Raw genomic sequence first — 18,805 nt, forward strand, 5'->3', positions numbered from 1 at the left:
GGAAGAAAATTAGAAAGTAAGGAAAGCAAGCCATTAGAGTTCTTTCGAAGAATTCAACATCAAGGATTAGGGTCTTTGGAGCTAGAGTCTTAAACCTAGTTCCTGTGTGGATCAACGTTGGAGGGTGAGCACTTGGGCACCTAGTGGAAATTCTGTATATTGGATATAGTGTTGTAGATATTCCTTTATTCCTATATTTATATTTATTTGTTTGATTGTTACCATTAAGGTGATCTTGGTTCATTAGAGTTTGATGTAACGGGATTTTATTAAGAAATTTTTTGAAATCCCGTACTTCTGCTGCGCCCGTAGATCGCTATGAAATCCTACATGGAGAACCTAGGAGACACAAACTAGCCGTTAGAAAGTGGAAGAAAGTCGTTGGAGAAGTTCTGCAAAACTAGCCGTTACGCCTCCTAGCAGTTTTGGAGTCGACTCGAGCAGACCTTGAGTTAGCTCAAGTACTGTTCGTCTGAAAATGTGTTTCTGTCTTTCTTTGTGGGAGTCAACTCACGAATTGCTTGAGGCGACTCGAGAATTGCTTGAGTCAGCTCATGAGCTACTTGAGTCGACTCGAGCTCTGTGCCAAAGTCACCATTTGTGCCAGAGTCGACTCGAGGCTTCCAAGAGTCGGCTCCTTGACTATTCTTTTGGCTTTCTCTTTGAAAATCATCAGATCTCTTGCTATGCTTCCTACAAAATAACATTTTTCTTGCAACACAAACATTAGTAATTATAACACAAAGTTTTGTGATCATCAAAATCAATTCTAGGATCAACAATAGTTGTCGAGCAGCGTGTCAACTGCACCTTGGTCCTTGCCAATATTGTTAGATTTGAGCACCTCCGATCCTTGTTGAACTATTTGTGCTCTAATCCAAGCATGATTCGATGAATTTTACTTTGATCAGACCGACCGAAATGTCGGGCACTCTTGCCTGGTCAGCCCTATGAGGGTATTAAAATTAGGGTTCTATTTTTGGAATAATCATGATAAATTTTGATTGAAAAATAATTTTTAAATAACAGAATCTAAGATGGATTTTTGAGATTTATTAGATCTGTCAATTGGATTGCATTCGAGGTAAGTAATGTAACCTTTTTTAGATTTATCAGCAAATTATAAATATTTTCTTGAGTCGAATTATTCTTGATTTATGAATTTTATGCATGATGTTATATGCCTATTCCTAGAATATTGTATGATTTCGATTGAACGTAGTGGTTTTGATATGGATTGTGTTTGATTGATTTTGATATCACACCTTTCAATTTTGGATACTGAACATGTTTTGAGAAATAAAGGATTTGAATTGACATAGATTTGGACTCGCAGCCGGGCTATGTTGAGGACCCGCCAATAGGGGCTAACATGTTGGCACTTGTCCACCACAAGAAGATTATTCGGTGATATGACCCTGCCACAGAGATATGTGGTCATAGTTCTTGGCTGTTAAGTTGAATTTGATAAATTAAAAGAAATTAATTTATAAACAATATTTCAATTTTGACACCGCATGCTTTTAGAGCTAAAATATGAAGCTAAGAACTAATTGAATTTCTACATGGCTATGCTGAGGATCCCGCCAATGGGGGCTAATACGTTGGCATATGATTTGTCTTGAAGGTCGTATTTAAGATGATTAGTGACATATCGCCAGCAGACCAACGGTCCTGAAGGACTTTGCTGTAAGATGATGCGCAGCTTACTGCAAGAAGATTAGTTGGTGTTATGACCCTGCCATAGAGAACATGTGGTCATAGCTTAGGATCGATAAGATAAATTGAATATTTGAAAGAATTCGAATTCATGAAAAAAGAATTTTTTAGAATTTAAGAAAGATTTGATTTGTATCTTAGTACTGCATATATACTTATTTTCTGTATATTATTGCCTGATTTATCTAGCTAGAGTGTTCATTGCTTACTGGGTTGTTTAGTTCATTATACGATTTATTATTTTTTTTCCAGATTCAGAAAACTAGACTACAAGGGTTTTCAATATGAGAGAGCGATTTGAAAAACTCTGGCACAAGCTATTCTAGATTAGGGTTTATTTAAATTGATGTTTTATCTTAAAACTATTGTTAGAATTGTGAAATATAGTAAGTTGTGTTAGTTAAAAAAATAAAATTTGCATATTATTAGTTAATGATTCTGCTGCATAATTATGATATCATGTTGAGATGCCTTGAATACTTGTGGGGAGAGTTCTTTACGAGTGTGCAGTGGTTGCTACAACCCCCGACTCGTGATCTCGAGTCGGGGGCATGACAGGTTGACTTGGTGAGTTTGATGAATTAAATGGTTAGATCGGGTCGAAAATTAAATTAATAAATTTATTTATTTATTTATTTGTTTGTTTTAAAGAATGCGTAGGGTGGAGGGTGAGGGTAACGGCGGGTCGAGCGGGGATGCCCTATCCCCCGATCTTTGCTCTTCGGCGCCTGGTCTCAAATTCAAGTTTCGTTTTGCCGCGGTTTGTTTCTTTCGTTCCGTTTCTTTTTTAATTGAATTGCCCAGCTGAAATCCCTGAAGAAGGGGAGGAGATCGATAGGAAACCATGGCCACCAGCAGCAAGCCTGCCTTCGACGGCCAATCGCTTGAAGAGTTCTTCGCATCCTTCGCCTACAAAGGAGGAGGCGGAGGACATGACGATGGTATCAGGAAGAGGAACAGCAGCGGAGGAGGAGGAGGAGGAGGAGGAGGAGGAAGGGTTGATAAAAGAGTAGGACAGGGATGGCGCCTCCTCAGCCCTAACAACAGCAGCAGCAACAACAGCAACAACAACAATACTCCTCCTCCACCACCACCACTACCATCATCGTCGCTCCAGAGCACTACCAATAGGAAGAAGACCACCATGACAAGACCGGCGAGCATCCTCAACGGCCTGTCGCCTGCCGAGTTCATTGCATCCTTTGCCTACAAAGGAAGAAGGGTTGATGATAGAATAGGAAAGGGAGAAGACCTCCTTAGCCCCGGCACTCCTCCTCCACCGCCGTCTCTCAGGAATAGGAAAAGGAAGATGACAGCCGCCTCCACCACCACCGTCAGACGGGTCACCCGTTTCTTCCCCTGTCCTGCCGAGAGGTTTGTCGTCGTTGATGTCAAGAAAGATATCACTGGGAAGGCGAAAGCCTCATCCAGTGGCGCGGCCACCAGGAAGAGGCCAAGGACGACGGGCAACAAAGGCAGGACGGATGCAAACAGGCAGCCGCAGAAACGCAGCAAGGGGAGGAGAAAGCGGCGCAGCATCCAGCTATCTGCCGAGGAGAAGTACTCGGACGCCTACAGGAGAGTCAGTGATCACGATATGTGGGATGCTCCGCGGTCGTCCCACAACCTCCTGCAAGAAAGACACTGCTTCGATCCCTGGAGGGTCCTGGTTATATGCATCCTGCTCAATGTAACAACGGGCGATCAGGTAGCTTCCCTTTTCTCCCCCAAAAGTTTTATTGGTGAGATGAGTTGCCCTTGCTTGCATAAGGAAGATAACAGAAAAAGTTTTATTCGTTCATTTGCAATGAGTACCAAATTGACGGAAAACCTTGAGAAAAGGCTTTAAACATGAGCAACGAAGTAGCCTAGGGACGTTAGAAAAGATGCCTAGATGTTTTGTTGTCTGCATTCTTGAATTTTTATCACTAGATTTTGGGTGTAATTTCATCACTTTCTAGTTGCCTTAAACATCACTTTTGTGTCATCATATCAAACCTTATTTCTTCCACTCTCCTCTCCAAGCCAATGTTCTGCTTGTGCTATCGCCATGTTCTCCTAATTTTGTTTTGGTACGACCATTGCATGATTTTGCCAAATATATTTTCGAAATTTGAGGTGTTCTTGATGTTACTGAAGGTGCTAGTCTCAGATGCCCTTCATCAATTCTTGCCTAATTTCTCTGGACTTATTTTCCTCCTGTATTCCATCTTCTTTTCTTCTTTAGCCCCTCTCTTTTTTTTCCTGTTTATAAGAAGAATTTCAGATCTTGCAAGATTTGGGACTTGAAACATATCAATTTTATTTTGAAGCCTTAGAGCTGCTAAGGCTGCACTAATATGTCAAATTAGCTGCTTCATGCGGCCCATTCATGATTCTCAAAATCAAAATTTTATCATCCGAACCCATGTCGGTGTTAACTGGACCTGGAGTTTCCTTGATGGAAACATACAATTGCAAAGTTCCTATCGAAACTTGTGAAAATGTATAACTTGTTGTCATTGTTAGAACTAAAAAAGAAACTAATTTATCCACATCATGGATGAATTGCCACATGCCATTGCATGGCCTCTTTACATGAACTTGCTTAGGAAGAGTAGAGGTAATGTATAGAAAGGGCTGGAAATGCGCTTGGGCTGGGCTTCGGGCTAGGCCCGACAAAATTCAAATTGAGTTTGGGCTTAAAATGTAGAGCCCATTTGTTTTTTGGGCCGGGCTCGAGTATGTCATTGGCTGAGAATAATGTATCATGCATCATTTACATGTGCTATAGGAGAAAGCCAAATTTTTAACTAGATTATTGCCTTGTGAAGCAATATTATGAAATATTAAATTTCAATCGGGTCTGGCTGAATCTATTCTTGGCCCAAACGGATAATTTGGGCTAGGCTCGGGCTCGGGATTGAGCCTGGATTATCCAAAAATTTTGGGGTCTAAGCTTGTCCCGAAGCTCGAGAAAAAATTTGGGCCAGGTTCGAGTAGGGGCATGGCCCAATCCGGCCCGGCCCACTTCTAGCTCTAATTATTTCTTAAGTTATATGTTGTCATAAATCACTCTCATCAGGTTCTTACCATATGATTGTCTTTCTTCTTTCCTATATGGGTAGTAGAAATGCCCATGCAACAGTGGCATATAGTAGTCAACAATTGCTGTGCAAGGCGGTGGTTGTGGGCTTTTCCCTCTTTTTCTTCCCCTTCTCATTCTAGCTACTTTTTTTCCCTCTCTCTCCTTCCTTGCCTTTCTATTTACTAATTTGATGTGCTAGCATATTTTCCAACATGGACAGATGGTTTGTGTGGCATTGCTTCTCCCAAGTTGGAATCACCTTATGTACAAAGCAATCCTCCAATCATAATAACAGAATAAGGTAATATGCTTATGTTTGTTGGCCTTGGCTAGTATCTAATTATCACACAAGGTCATTCTGTACACTTACAGGCCCTTATCACCTTATCAAAATAGTTTTCCTAATGTCTATATTGTTTCCTTACATTGCACTTTTGACTTTGGTTCGTATAGAGCCACAAACAAATCATATATCATCAGCTTTCTATATCTGTAGTTACGATCATATAATTGAGGGTCTTAACCTCAGCTACGAATCTAATTTGTTCGTGTTTGAGATTAGAATCTTATTTCTCACATGATAGCCCAGTATTAGATATTCATTGATTTTGAAAAATTACTCAAGACACTTAATGACATCCCATTGCTATAGGCATGTCTGTTACCTTCATTGCTATAGGGGGCAAGCCATAGGAACCATATTGATCCTTAGGGATTTAGAATGTAGAAAGATCTGCGGCGCATATCTTATGGAAAGTGGGTTTAAGATCAAATGGTTATTAGATCCGATTCATCATGAGCCAAGAGGGTTGGGCTTTATTTTAGAAGAAACTTCAAGTTTGCCCTCAGTAGTTCAAAAACAGACCGGATATTTATTTAGTGTGTGAGGTGCTACATGTGTATCATGTGTGTGTCATTGCACTCATGCATATATACATATGAACATTTATACATATGAAGATACATATATGTATGAAATTGGTGCCATGTCCTTAGTTTTCTAAGCTTGCTATGTTAGACACTTTATGACACATGGGCATTTGACACTCATGTGTTGTGTCCAGATAACAATGCATCTTATGTTATAGAACACCACACAGGCCTCCCAAATTTTAAATCCACCTCATTCAAGTGCTAACTACACTTTCAATACAATTGAACATCAAAGTAGTGTAAATATTTCTTTAATCAAATCAACCTAACAAAGGAAGCTTTTTTTTCCTTCTTAAAAGTTAAACAAGTAGCTCCGTTTCTCTTTTTAGTGTAACTTTCACCTTTTGTAACTAGTTTGTTTAACAAGGTTGGAAAATTTGTGACTTTGGTCAACTTGCACGCTTAGTTTTATGACTCATGTTAACTTGATAGCTAAGGCAACTCATGTATATAGACATGCATAATTTCCTTTATTTAATCACCTAATCAACTTTTAAGTGATTTAAACATCTATAATTAATGATCTAGTCATTTAATAACAATGGTTAAATAAAGACATGCACAAGCACATATATGTATGTATATATTTATATACACATGTATGCATGCATGCATGTATCAAGGTCTTAAATAATGCGGGATAGGGTTGTCCTAGTATTTTTTTTCCATGGATGAGACACCTTTCATACCAACACTCAGGATGGTAAACGACTCGCCCCATCTCGGCCCATTCCTGGTGGACATCAAGCTGCTTCACCATTATTTAAAAGCTTGGTACCATGTATCTATATGTATACATGCGTATATAAAATATGATGATGAATTATTTGTGAATTTGTCAAGGTTTATGGTAAAATCTTATACTTAATAGGTATGTCCCTAAATCCTAATGCTCAAACTATATGTATGCATGCAAGCATGATGCATATAAATGGATGGATGGATGGATGCATGCTTGCATGCATGTGTGTATGTATGCATTTCATGTATGGATGCATGCATGCATGTATGCTTGTATGTATATATGTATATATGTACGTATAAATGATGCCTGTAATCTCGAACACAATGTGCCTAGAGTAAATAGGGAGTTTTGGAGCTCCATATATTTGGGTCATCGCATTATGGACCAATGTGAATGGATTGCGCTATCCATAGTACTATGTTCCTTTGTTATCAAGATATTTTGGAAGCAATGTTTTCATGATGACCTATACTAGCTTGTCTAAGAACAATGTCTATTGACAAGATTTTCTATCAAAAGTGGTTTTTTGTTGAAAGGTCTTAGAACCAACATCTTGCTTTCCTTGTAATCTTATCAGTCCCTTTCTTTCCAATCCTTATTGGCAAAAATGTTTGATTTTGTTCGTTCACCACACCTAAAAGTGATGGATGCACAAATCTTGTGTAAGGCGGCCTGACACTATCCAAAACTTTATGATGGACAAGGTTTCCAAGTGGGATGTGTAGGTTTAGGTGGAAAAGATGTGGATCTTCCTTCCTATGGTTTGACGGATGTCCCTTTCGTGACTTCACTATCGAATTAGTTGTCTAATTGATTGATCTTTCTTCTTTGGAAGACCATACTTGGAATTATGCTCTTGTAACAGTAATTTTGCATCAGATAACCTTCATAGTTTGATAATTGTTTCTTCTCATTGAAGAAGATATCATCTTAAACTTTGTATGGATTGGGTTTGCAATGAATACCGCATTGATGCAAGACCTAGAGCTAGAGTTTTGAACAAATGCGATGAAGCGGCCTAGGAATTCTGAAAAAGAGGCTTTAGATGTTGTTTGCAATTCCGAATTTTTTGAACACTGTTTAGATTTTAGCTCTAGTTCAAAAACATTTGAATATTATTAGCATTGACATGCTACAAACTTCAATTTGACTTCACCATAATGAACATTGCTTTTACTAGATACTTGTAAACGATCTCTTTTAACAAGAATGTACATTGTACAATTTGCAATGATAGTTGTAACCTTTGTTTAATGCAACATGTAGATTACGTGCAATATATTAAGTCTTTAGTAGAGCCATTTCCAATAATCATGTCTGGGATGTCCCACTCCTTTTCTTCGGAATGAGCACGGAATAGGATTCATGTGTGTAGTTGTTTTATAGTGGGCTTAGAGGATTTACAAAAGATTAGTGCTTATAGTCAAGCATTATTGAATAGCCTTTGATGCCTTTCACGAGGGATGATGTAAAATCTGAGTAAACAAAAATAATAAAGTGGAAAAATGTTGAGATTTCTTGATAGATTTCTTCAATAATTGCGTCATTTCTAGACTTATAATTAAATCTTGAAATGTTGTAAATTATATAACAAAAATATTTCGTTTTTATTTTTTAATGATATTAATTTTCTATCTTCTCAACATTTTTATCTTAGCATCAGAACTTCAAGTTGGTTTGGTCAACTTGTGAGCCAACACGGTGCCAACTTGATTAGACTTGACTCAATCCATATTTGAAGACTCGTGGATTGGGTTGGGTTCGAAAATTGGACCCGATCTAAAAATCTGGGTCAGATCTGGATCTTTTTGTCACCTAATTGAATCCTAATATCATTCGGGTGTAGTGTGGGTCAAGAAAGGATGGGGCCGATTCAAAATGAACTCACCTAAACCCGAACATTTTGGGTTTGGTTCGGATCAATGTTATCAAATATAATGCAACCCTTAACTCATGCCCTTTCTAATCTTTGTCCTCTCGCAGCCAAGTTTTCTTAAGTCTTAGCTGGTGTAAACAATAATATACAACCTAATAAGTGTCAATTTAAGTTTCCCATGATGCTTGGCTTACTATGGGTATTTGAACCCGAGTATCCAGGAAAAAGCAGAATATTTGATGGAAGAACAGGGGATCCTTTTGAACAACCTGTTCTAATAGGAAAGTCCTATATCCTAAAATTAATTCATCAAGTTGATGATATTTATTCTGGATAAGCCTGGTCCATCCTCGTCTCTAGCTCCGACTGCATTGTGTGACTAGGCAGCTTCGGGAGGTAGCGAGGTCGTGCTGCTTGGAGAATAGCCCGTAAAAGAGTTTTTTTCTGCTAAGCATATAAAGGCAAAAGTAATTTCCTTCCCTGACTCGCTCGGACACCTCGCTCAAACACCTACTTCCAGATTAGATGGACATTACCCGCTTGCCATATTTAAAATGTTTCCCATAATGGCTTGGTCTCCTTTTGGATTGCTTGGCTTATTATGGTAGTTTGGATAGATTATTATGGCATCTTGGGTGGAATTTGTTAGTTTCGGTGCCTACAAGGCAGTATGAATTCTTCAATGATGCCATATAAATCCTCCTTGATGAATCGGTAAATCAGATGAGGTCACACAAATCCTTCTTCCTACGGATATAAATAAGACCACATAATTTACTTGAGGTCCTTTGGCCAAGCGTCCCTATATTATTATTGTTAATTTTAATGAGGCCGCATATACCACTTACCAAATGTCTAAAAAATTCTTCATCAATAATTTGGACAAGGTTGAATGTAACACCTCTCTAGAGGTCCACATATAACTTCAGGTATGGTATTCATTTTAGTTATCAATTCTTTTCATACGAAGAATTAACTTTTTCTATTTGATATAAAATAAAAAATGGATATACTTTTATTTCATTCCTTTTAAAATATTTTAAAAATTTTACTATCAAAATAATTGAAGATATCAATTAATTATACGCATTTTGTATATATCATATAAGTATTTTTTTTAGAAAAAGAGGATGGCTCAAGATTATTTTCTATTTATGTTGTAATCGAAGAAACTATAAAAGGTATACCCATGTGTTTTGAAGGATATTGTTTAATATAGAAGATGTATCACTAATTATTCAATTCTTGTAATCACGTTATGGTTCAAAATTGACTCCATTATTGTTTGATTGTGAAATCAAAGCTTGGTGAAGGTTGTAAACCATGAAAAAACACACCCTGGATGACTTTGTTCCATCTTGATGATGCTGATGTCGAAGCAGGTTGAAGTTTGCTACTAGCTGAATCCTATATTAATTTGCTCAAATTGATGAACCAGGAAGGCTATAAGAAAATTGAAGGGAGGGTGGGAATAAATTGTTATCCGAATTGATAGCAAAGCCCAAAAAGAAGGCAATGTATTTGCCAAAGCTTACTCGGATTTGCATGATATTGATCATGACCATGTGGAAGAATAGTTGGTACCCATCAATCTTGATCATCAGGTCAAAGCTTTGGAAAGTAGGAAAATAGCCATAACTATGGTAAATACAACGGACCTTCGACATTGATCATGACTTCCTTATTGACCATGGTGGAGCAAATTCGGTATACAAGTACGTGAGCATGTATGTTGCCACAGCCAACCTACAATCGGATGCAAGTGCACTGGTGATGCTGAGAAATTATTTGGTTACTCTGACCATAGTAACACATCGTAAGTGATTGCATAACCATAAAAGAAGAAACGAACAATGTTCCGATCTGTTGCTCTGTTTCCTTTCTTTCGGTCTTCCTAAATTGACCAATGGCAAGATCTTTGGGAACTTTATGTTCAATGTTCTTCAAATCCTGTTTTATGCTGCACCATACTCCAACTGTTGGAAATAATCTGATGAGGGCAGATATATCATAGAACCTTTGGCGAACGCATAATCTTAAAAGGATAAGATAAAGTGGGAAAACAACTTGGGTGCAGAGTTGAATGGCTTAATGGGAAACCTAAAAGTTCAAAAAAAGAAAAGAAAGGAGGGAAAATAAGCTGCATATATAGCATACCTGATATCTGGGAATGAACTGGATTTTCTTGTTTGAATTAATTCTCTCCCTGCACAGTGTTCTTGCTTGCTAGATTCCTAGATAGGTTGCTACTGCTCTTTCCTTAGCGACTGGCCAGAATGAAATGCTGATATATACATGCTGAGTAGTAGAGAGACCACATCCCCCCTGCCCCCCATAATAAAGCCTTCAAAAGGTCTTTTTCTAATATGGAAAAAATGACAAGGGAAACAAGTTCCAAACAAAAATTGAACATGCATATAGATTGTACTTGTCATGGCTGTCGGCCGATTCACGTGTCACCTCGGGTGCAGGTTCGAAAAGTATTGCCAGGTTTTTTCCTTCAGTTTCCTGATGCAAAGTCCGTGAACAAGAAACTGAAGGAGCAGATAGTGGATAAGTTGCGGAGCCTGGGCTTGCAGTGGAAGCGTGCTCAGTTGATCATTGATCTTTCTGAACGTTACTTGAAAGGTGACTGGACTCATGTGACCCAGCTCCCTGGCATTGGCAAGTGAGTGGATCTAACTTTAACCTCTTTGTTTCCATCAAATTATTTGAGGTTATTTTTGTGTTTCTTGTTCAATTTCCCCAACATCTGGCTAGAATATTCATAGTGGGCTGACATGTTTTGCTGCTGTCTTGTCTACTCCACAGGTATGCTGCTGATGCATACGCCATATTTGCTGCAGGCAAGCTAGAACAGGTGAAACCCCAAGACCATAAATTAGTTGAATACTGGAAGGAAGTTGGCGAGATGTTATGCAGAAAAAGCTGACTGTCACGAGTCCTTTTGGAGCTTAGTTTTATGTTTGTAATGGTGGATGTTTTGTTTACTTTTGAGGTGCCAGTTGGCATGAACGCTTGACAGCCAGTTAGAGGCATCTGAGTTCTCTCTTTTGATGTAAAGAATGACAAGAGGTATGCATCTGGTTTGGCTTTATCTAGTTTTGTAAGCTATGATTTCGTGCGTCTATGGTTCAGGTTACTGATTGTCTCTATGCTGATGGCACTGCTGGGGTTTATGTTCTCTCATTGGTTAGGTTTATGCTTTGGAATTACTAATAACTAGTTTGTGTCGTATGATGCATGTGAGAGGACTATGTTTAGCTCTTGTTAAACTATACATGTACTACATGGGATGACTGATCGTATGTGATTTATTGGTCGAAATTGGACTTTGTTGCTCTTCATTTTTCTTTTTTATGTTGGAGACTAGATTTTTCCCCTTTCTAGATAATTGTGAAATTTCTCCCTCAGAAGTGTTTGATGGCATTTGTAAAGCACTTACATTCTCCAGTTCATTCCTATTCATTTTCCATTTGTCACATTTGTCAGGATTCCCATTTTGATACTCTGATTGATCAGAATGAATAGAAGCATCCACGTAGTCACCGTCACTATTTTCCATAAGGCACGATCCTGCCTTGGATAATGATTCATTTTGAGACAGTTGTGCTTCTTCATTAGTTTGCTTACCCTGTGCATGGCAGGCAATTGACTGGGGTTCTTGTATATTTGCAGAAACTTCATCAGGGTGTTTACCGTGCTATGATCCATCTTCTGTAATTATGAGTCTAACAAAGGAATCACTTGCAAGATTACTAAAAAGGGCATGTCCCCTTTACTATCATTCTTTTCATAGTTTCCTACATCTATATCCTTGACACAGCACAGTACTATAAATAGCTTGCTTCGAGCATTGGCATTAGAATAATCTTGTTTCTCTTTAGAAGCAACCATAAATGTTTTGGTTAATGCTAATCGGTTAGAAGCAACTATACATGTTTTGGTTAATGCAAATCAGTCAGAGCTTTCTGTATGTTTGGTGGCAGAATCCATATTGGCGCTACAGGACACATCAGAATCACAGGACAATGTTTGATGTGCAACTGTTCATCACTTCCCATATGATTTGCCCTGCAATCAGTACCAGGACCGGGAACTTGGCTGCCATGAAACAAAACATATGGTTCTAGGGTACTACCTGTAGATGGAACCATAGATTCATCAAGTAGCCTGGCAACTTTGATGGAATATCAGCAATGAATTGAGGAAGAAGTTTAATTTTCATGCATCATCTTATTAAAAAAAACAAATGCATGCCCCATATACATAAAGGGCCACAAAATAACAGATAGGTCCGTACAAAGAAAACAATCTGAACAAGGTCCTCAAATGACAATATGCAAATTAATCCTACCAACATAAAATAATAAAGATAATAGAAGTCAATCCAACCACAACGAAAGTGGGTGGACCGTCCTTCTGCGACGACCGTGATCCCGTAAAATAATCAGCCCAGCACTAGTGTCCGCATCAAAATAACATATGAAAGATTTGGTACGACAAGCAAGAATTCGAAATATTATCAGCACCAAAATGAACGTGTGACTTTAATTAGCATATTTTATCGGTTTCAAAAACATATTTACTTATCAACAATAACATACTTAAGGATGAACACAAAAGGCCAAGAAATGATTTCCGTATATTAAGGATAGCAATAAAATAGACAAAGGTTGCAAGAGAATCAAGATGGTTGTCTTTTTCAAATTTATATCATTCCTTTCGTACACTTTATTCGCTTGTAAGTGGAAATGCAAATCACCCACTTGGAAGCAAAACACCACCGTATGTTTTCAAATGCATACGCTGAGGACCAGTGAACATCAGAAAACCAATAATATAAGCCAAGACAGTTTCACCCTACGTTCCTATGCAAGTGCAATTATATATGACAGAGAATAATTAGGAACAACACAGTTTTGGATAGAGGTTCAACTGAGCCGAGCCGAGTCGAGTAGTTAGAGGCTCGAGCTCAACTCGATTCAAAATAGTTAGACTCAAAACTCAATTCGAGGTCGAACCAGTCTTAATATCCAAGCTCAAAGTTGATTCAATTAGAAAAAAACAATACTTGAAATTGACTCGTCTCGACTCGGATATCAACCAAGCTATATTCGAGCTCAACCTTGAGCTCGAATTTGAGCCTTGGCCATAATTAAAAGGTATAGACAAAAGTTAGAAGTTAGGTCAGATTTAAAAATAAATATTATATTTTAAAATATTAAATTAATAATATATATTATTATAAATATAATATTATTAAAAATATATATAGTCGATTAGGCTCACAAGTTTCATGTCAAATATTTTGCTACTCGAGCTTGACTCAAAAAACTATTCGAGCTACTCAAGATCGACTCAAGGTTGGTAATAGTCGAGGCGAGTCGAGTCAAGTTTGGATCCGAGTCGTACTCAATTTGGGGCCTACTAAAAATTTGAATTTTTTTGTATTTTAAATGTTATAATATTCGGTGAGTTTGAGTAACTAAAGTGGTAAATGAATTGTAAGTAAATATTCCAGACATTTTATTTTAATAACTCTTGAAGATTCCATGTTCATTATCTTTAAATTTTGCTCCAAGCATGACTGTAGACATTGAGAAGTCCTCAGTAGAATTTCATCACCCTTTAAGATTATCCAGCATCTATATGCAAAAAGTGGCATGTGCCTGCATCCATATTGGTCTGTAATGGGATTATGTGGCTTAATTGGCTGTAGGTGATAGCTTAGCCAGAGCTAAAGAAAGGCGACATCTTTTCGAAGTAGTTTATGTTGAAGGAGAGGCAGCAGCAAGATGAGAAGAAGGTTTATGTGATGACCAAGCACATGGATGAGAAGGTGGCGGCTCTCCATCTAGGCAATTTAGGGCGTGCTCGCCAAGCTCACACCATCCTAGGCTATGTACATCAGTGTTTGGCAACATCAAGACAGGGTATGGAGAAATGAAGGACATGAGCTACAAGTTTGCCATTAATTTTTGGCTTTCTTTAATCATTAAGCTATTTTAAATGCTTATCGATTTTTGTGATGATCCATGAGTAAAGAAGGAATGTAATGAACAAACAATGGGGATTGTTGTGGTTGAAATTTGGCCTGAGGGTGACCACACTGGAGGAAGCTGAGAAGACGCCGGCCGGGACGGAGAAAGGAAAGAAGGGAAGCCACCTCCTGTGCTCCGGGATACCTGCACAAAGTCTTGGCCGGAAATTCCGGCGAGGACCCTCCGATGGCTAAGTTAGCAGAGTTTTTGGAGAGGTTTCTGAGTGTTTTGAATTGCTTTGTCTTGCTTTTAATGGCTTATCGAAGGCCTTTTTCTACTCCTTTTTTATAGGGTGAGGGTCTCGGCCGTTACCTGAAGTCTCGGGCCGAGCAGTGATCAGCTGGTCATTAGCCGGAGGCGGCGTGAATCACGGAGATCAATCCCACGGGCGGAGAATTCATGAGATATCTTTTTAGATTTGTTATTTGACAGGGCCGAGGTCGGCTCGACCTTCAGCGAGGTTCGAGATCGGCCTGGCCTCTGGCCGAGGTCGGCTCGGCCTTCAGTGGGATTCGAGGTTGGCTCGACTCTTAGCGGGGTCGAGGCCTGGCTTGCTCGGCTCTGAGGTCTGCTCGGCAGAAATTGGGTGGTTCCATGCTCGAGTAGGACGATCCATTTTGCCTCCGATCATTTTTCCCCGACTTTCGAGTTTGAGTCGTTCTTTGGCTCGAGCGAAGGAAGTAGCCAAGTTGTCGATCGTCCTATGCTACGACCAAATGTTCGTGAAGATGTATGTGTCGAGTGGGGTACACCTCTCATATCTTTGGAGCTAACGGCTTTAGGCCGAGCTTCTCGAGCCGAGCTGGGGTGGTTTAAGCTGATGGTAAGATACATAGCCTTGCAAAGTCGATGAAGAGCTCACTATTTTCGAGCTCGTCCGCTGGCGCATTTCAGGCACCGAGATCGGACATCAGGTCTGCTTCGGACCTTAACGCGAAACCTAAGATTAGGATCCTGTTTAACTTTCACACTGCAGTTCGCTAGGGTATCTTTTAGGTAGAAGGTCATCATGAGTTTTGATGCCTTTTGGCCTTGTAGATCTTTTTAGGCTTTAACTTGGGCGCTCGAACTAAGGTCGAGGCGACCTCAATTTCTTTTTGAGGTCGAGGGAGCTTCTTCAGCTCATTGTCGACACAGCAGGGTGCCCCGAGCTCGGGCCGGGGCGTCGTTGAATGTTCCTGCGGTTGAGGGAGCCTCTTCGGCTCGTAGTCGACACTGCAGGGCGCCCCGAGCTTGGGCCGGGGCGTCATTGCATGTTCCTACGGTCGAGGGAGCATTGCATCCTTGATGGCTTCCGCAGATTCCTTCGTGCACTTTCCTCATCGCGTAGTCGGCCTCTGAGGGGCGGAGACATCTGAGGAGTGGCGATGTGAACGATATACGATATAGCTTGCCCTCGTACATAAGGTACCGAGTCGCTTGGCACTTGATGAGAGCACAAAAGTGCAATCGTTTTACCATCTTAATTAGTATTATAGCTAATCATTAATAATAAAATTAACTAATTAACGTTGTATTTGTGTTTGAGTGCAAGTAATCCAAGAAACCCAATAATATTGGGTTTGAGCCCAATGCCCGGCAGCCCGAGCTCAAGTCAAGCCAGCATTCCAACGCGTCCCAACCGCGTCCCAATCCTCCACACCATCAGTGACGTCCCAAGGATCTCGCGATCAGCCCAGACGCGTCTCCAGCTCCCAAGTCCGCCCTTGCAGCACCAACTTGATCGTGCCAGGTCGTCCGTGTCTTCAGCGCGTCCCCACCACGCCTCACAGCCATCCAGCCAGTTTTCCAATCCTCCACGCCATCAACGCGATCGAAGCAACGTCCCACGATCAGCCGTGCCGACCACACGTCCATTTCTTCTCCCAGCATGTCTTCACGTCCTTCTCCCAGCGCCCATCAAGCCATGATCGGCTCGTCCCAGCGATCCCACGGTGCCCTCCTGTCGATCCCGCGGCCAGCCCCTCTTCCGTCCGTGATCCCACGCTGCACCCCGCCTCTGCATCCGCCTCTCCACGTCAAAGGGAAGAGCAATGGTCCCATCACCCGCGTCCGAGCTTCCCGAATCCCTTCCGTGCCCCAGCAATCGGATCCCCCAAGCATCTCCCGTGATCCAAGCATTCCCGAATCAGCCTCCCCATGATCCAGCCATCCTCTTCATCAGCCATCGGTAAAGGAAGCAACCAGCAGCAAAACCAATTCCGAGCGATCATGCATGATCCTAGCCTCCCGCATCATGCCAAAGATCCCGCGGTAGCCTTCATTGTCAGCCATCGCACCATCCCGCATCCGCCCTCTCCTTCCTCCCGTCGATCCCGCGGCGCTCTTCATCCGGATCCACGTCCTCTTCCCAACCTTCCGTTTCAGTCTCCCAGCGTCACGCGATTCATCCCAAGCACAGCCCATATGATCCTCTCAACGTAATCAGGGGGGGTGGACGACCTATTTAAGAAGGAGGGTGGAGCGCTCGGTGAAGGAGGAGTGGTGGAGGTCGGTTGGGCCAAAGAACAGGGGAAGGAGCGCTCAGTTTGGGAGAGAAAAGAGAAAGAAAAAAAAAAGAGACAGAGCATGGCTCTGTTTTGAAAAGAAAGAATAAAAAATTAGGGGAGGAGAAGAAAGGGGGAGTTTTGTGGTTTTTCTTCCTTTGTTTTTATGTTTTATTTTGTAGAAGGAGGAAGCATTAGGCTTCCAATTTTCATTTTATTTTTGTAATCAATTTATTTTTATCCAATCTATCATTTTTCTTTCATGAAATCCTTGTTCTAGGTTCTGTTTAATTTCCACTTTTTATGCAATCTTTTAATTTTTTTTATGCAATTTATTTTCCAGGCTTCAATCTTCTTAACTTCCATCCATTTTCTATGCCAAAGCTCTTCTTTGATTAGTTAAATATGTAAATGCTTTTCGAATCTAAGTACCTGTCTTCTAGTTAATTTTAATTAGAAAACATTCTCTGGTAGACCAGAGAATCATTCAACATCCCCGACATAATGTTTTTCTTTTGTTATTCAAAAATCGATTTTGAATCCTAATGAATGTTTTGATTTTTATGCAACTCCAATCGCCTCCCTGTGGATCGACCTCTTACGACCACTATTCTTCGAGTAGAAAAGGTAAGAGTATAATTAAATTAAACTTTGTTTGTCAGTTTTAACAACGATCTGTTTAGCTTATTTTTAGGTAAACAGGAATCGGACAACAAAATTTTGGTGCCATTGCCGGAGAGGCAAATCAAGAAGCAAGAACGATCACAAAGATCAAATCAAATTTTGGATGTCCGGAGTGAACGCACTCCGGTAGTAATTTATTATTATTATTATTATTATTAATTTTTTCTTGTTTTGATTATCTTTAGTTAATAATTTCGTAGTTATTAAATTCTGAAATTTGAAATTTGGAATTTAAAATTTTGAAAAAAAATTTAAAAAAAAAATCAAAATTCTAAAATTTAAAAATTTAAATTCAAAATTTGAATTCTGAAATTGAAAATTTGAAATTTAATTAAAAAAAGAAAAAAATTGCTCATAATTGATAGGGTGCAATCCCCCGAGGTTATCATACCTTTATTGGGACTCCTCACGGAGTAATCTCTAGAGCTTATTCAATGGACATTCGAAGATTGACTGGCGCATAAGGATTAGTTTTTAGTTTACATTCAAGTTATTCCTATATAAAAATTTAAATTAAAAAAAATATAAAATAAAAAAAAATAAAAAGAAAAAGAAATATATAAATATAAAAATTTGCTTGCTCATTTAATCAGTACAACCTAATGACGTTCCATAAACTTTTTTTTAAAAAAAATCATTGAATATTTGCTGCATTTAGTATTAAGCATTTGCATAAAATAATTTAAGGGCAAAATCCATTAAAAAGATAAGGTCAGAAAGTCATTACCTGTCCTTAGCCCAAAAATCACCACCTTGCATACATATCCTAAGCCAAATTAAATTAAAATCAATTAGACATTATTCTTAGGGTTTTCGAGCTCAATTAGGCTCTTGGAAAGAAGCGGCTGAAAGCCACTCCAGTGAGAATTTAGTAATTGGTGATGTCTAGGAAAGTTTTACAATAGTGAGAACTGTTACGGGTATTATGGTACTGGTGTATCCCTTCTAGCACCACCACACACCCCGGAACTTTTCTGGTCACTGGTTACTGGATCGCTTAACTGGTAAGCTCAAGCTTAATATGAAAGGAAGATTAGGAGCTGTCTAATCTAGGAGAGAATTTAGGAATTTTTACCTAATAATTCTCCACGCAACTAGATTTAAGAAGCTACTAAACCTCACTTAATTCCAAGACTAATAGAGTCAAATTGTTGTGTGGTGTTGGTTGTGGTCATCTGTGTCTAGCCCTTCTTTTCTCTTAGGATTTCGTTCATTTTAGGAGTCAAATCTACTGAATTGTTGATAATGTAT

The 18,805-nt window shown here is 39.5% G+C and overlaps 1 protein-coding gene across 1 annotated transcript; it reads left to right on the forward strand.

The window, feature by feature from the left end:
* Positions 1–2,381: 2,381 nt before the first annotated feature.
* On the forward strand, positions 2,382–11,667 carry LOC103720073. The gene is made up of 3 exons (XM_039121165.1): positions 2,382–3,427; positions 10,812–11,008; positions 11,152–11,667. The coding sequence occupies exons 1-3, from the start codon at positions 2,564–2,566 to the stop codon at positions 11,270–11,272; spliced, it is 1,182 nt and encodes a 393-aa protein (XP_038977093.1). The 5' UTR covers positions 2,382–2,563; the 3' UTR covers positions 11,273–11,667.
* Positions 11,668–18,805: the final 7,138 nt, after the last annotated feature.

This window comes from Phoenix dactylifera, unplaced genomic scaffold, assembly GCF_009389715.1.
Source record: "Phoenix dactylifera cultivar Barhee BC4 unplaced genomic scaffold, palm_55x_up_171113_PBpolish2nd_filt_p 000996F, whole genome shotgun sequence".
Taxonomy (NCBI): Eukaryota; Viridiplantae; Streptophyta; class Magnoliopsida; order Arecales; family Arecaceae; genus Phoenix; species Phoenix dactylifera.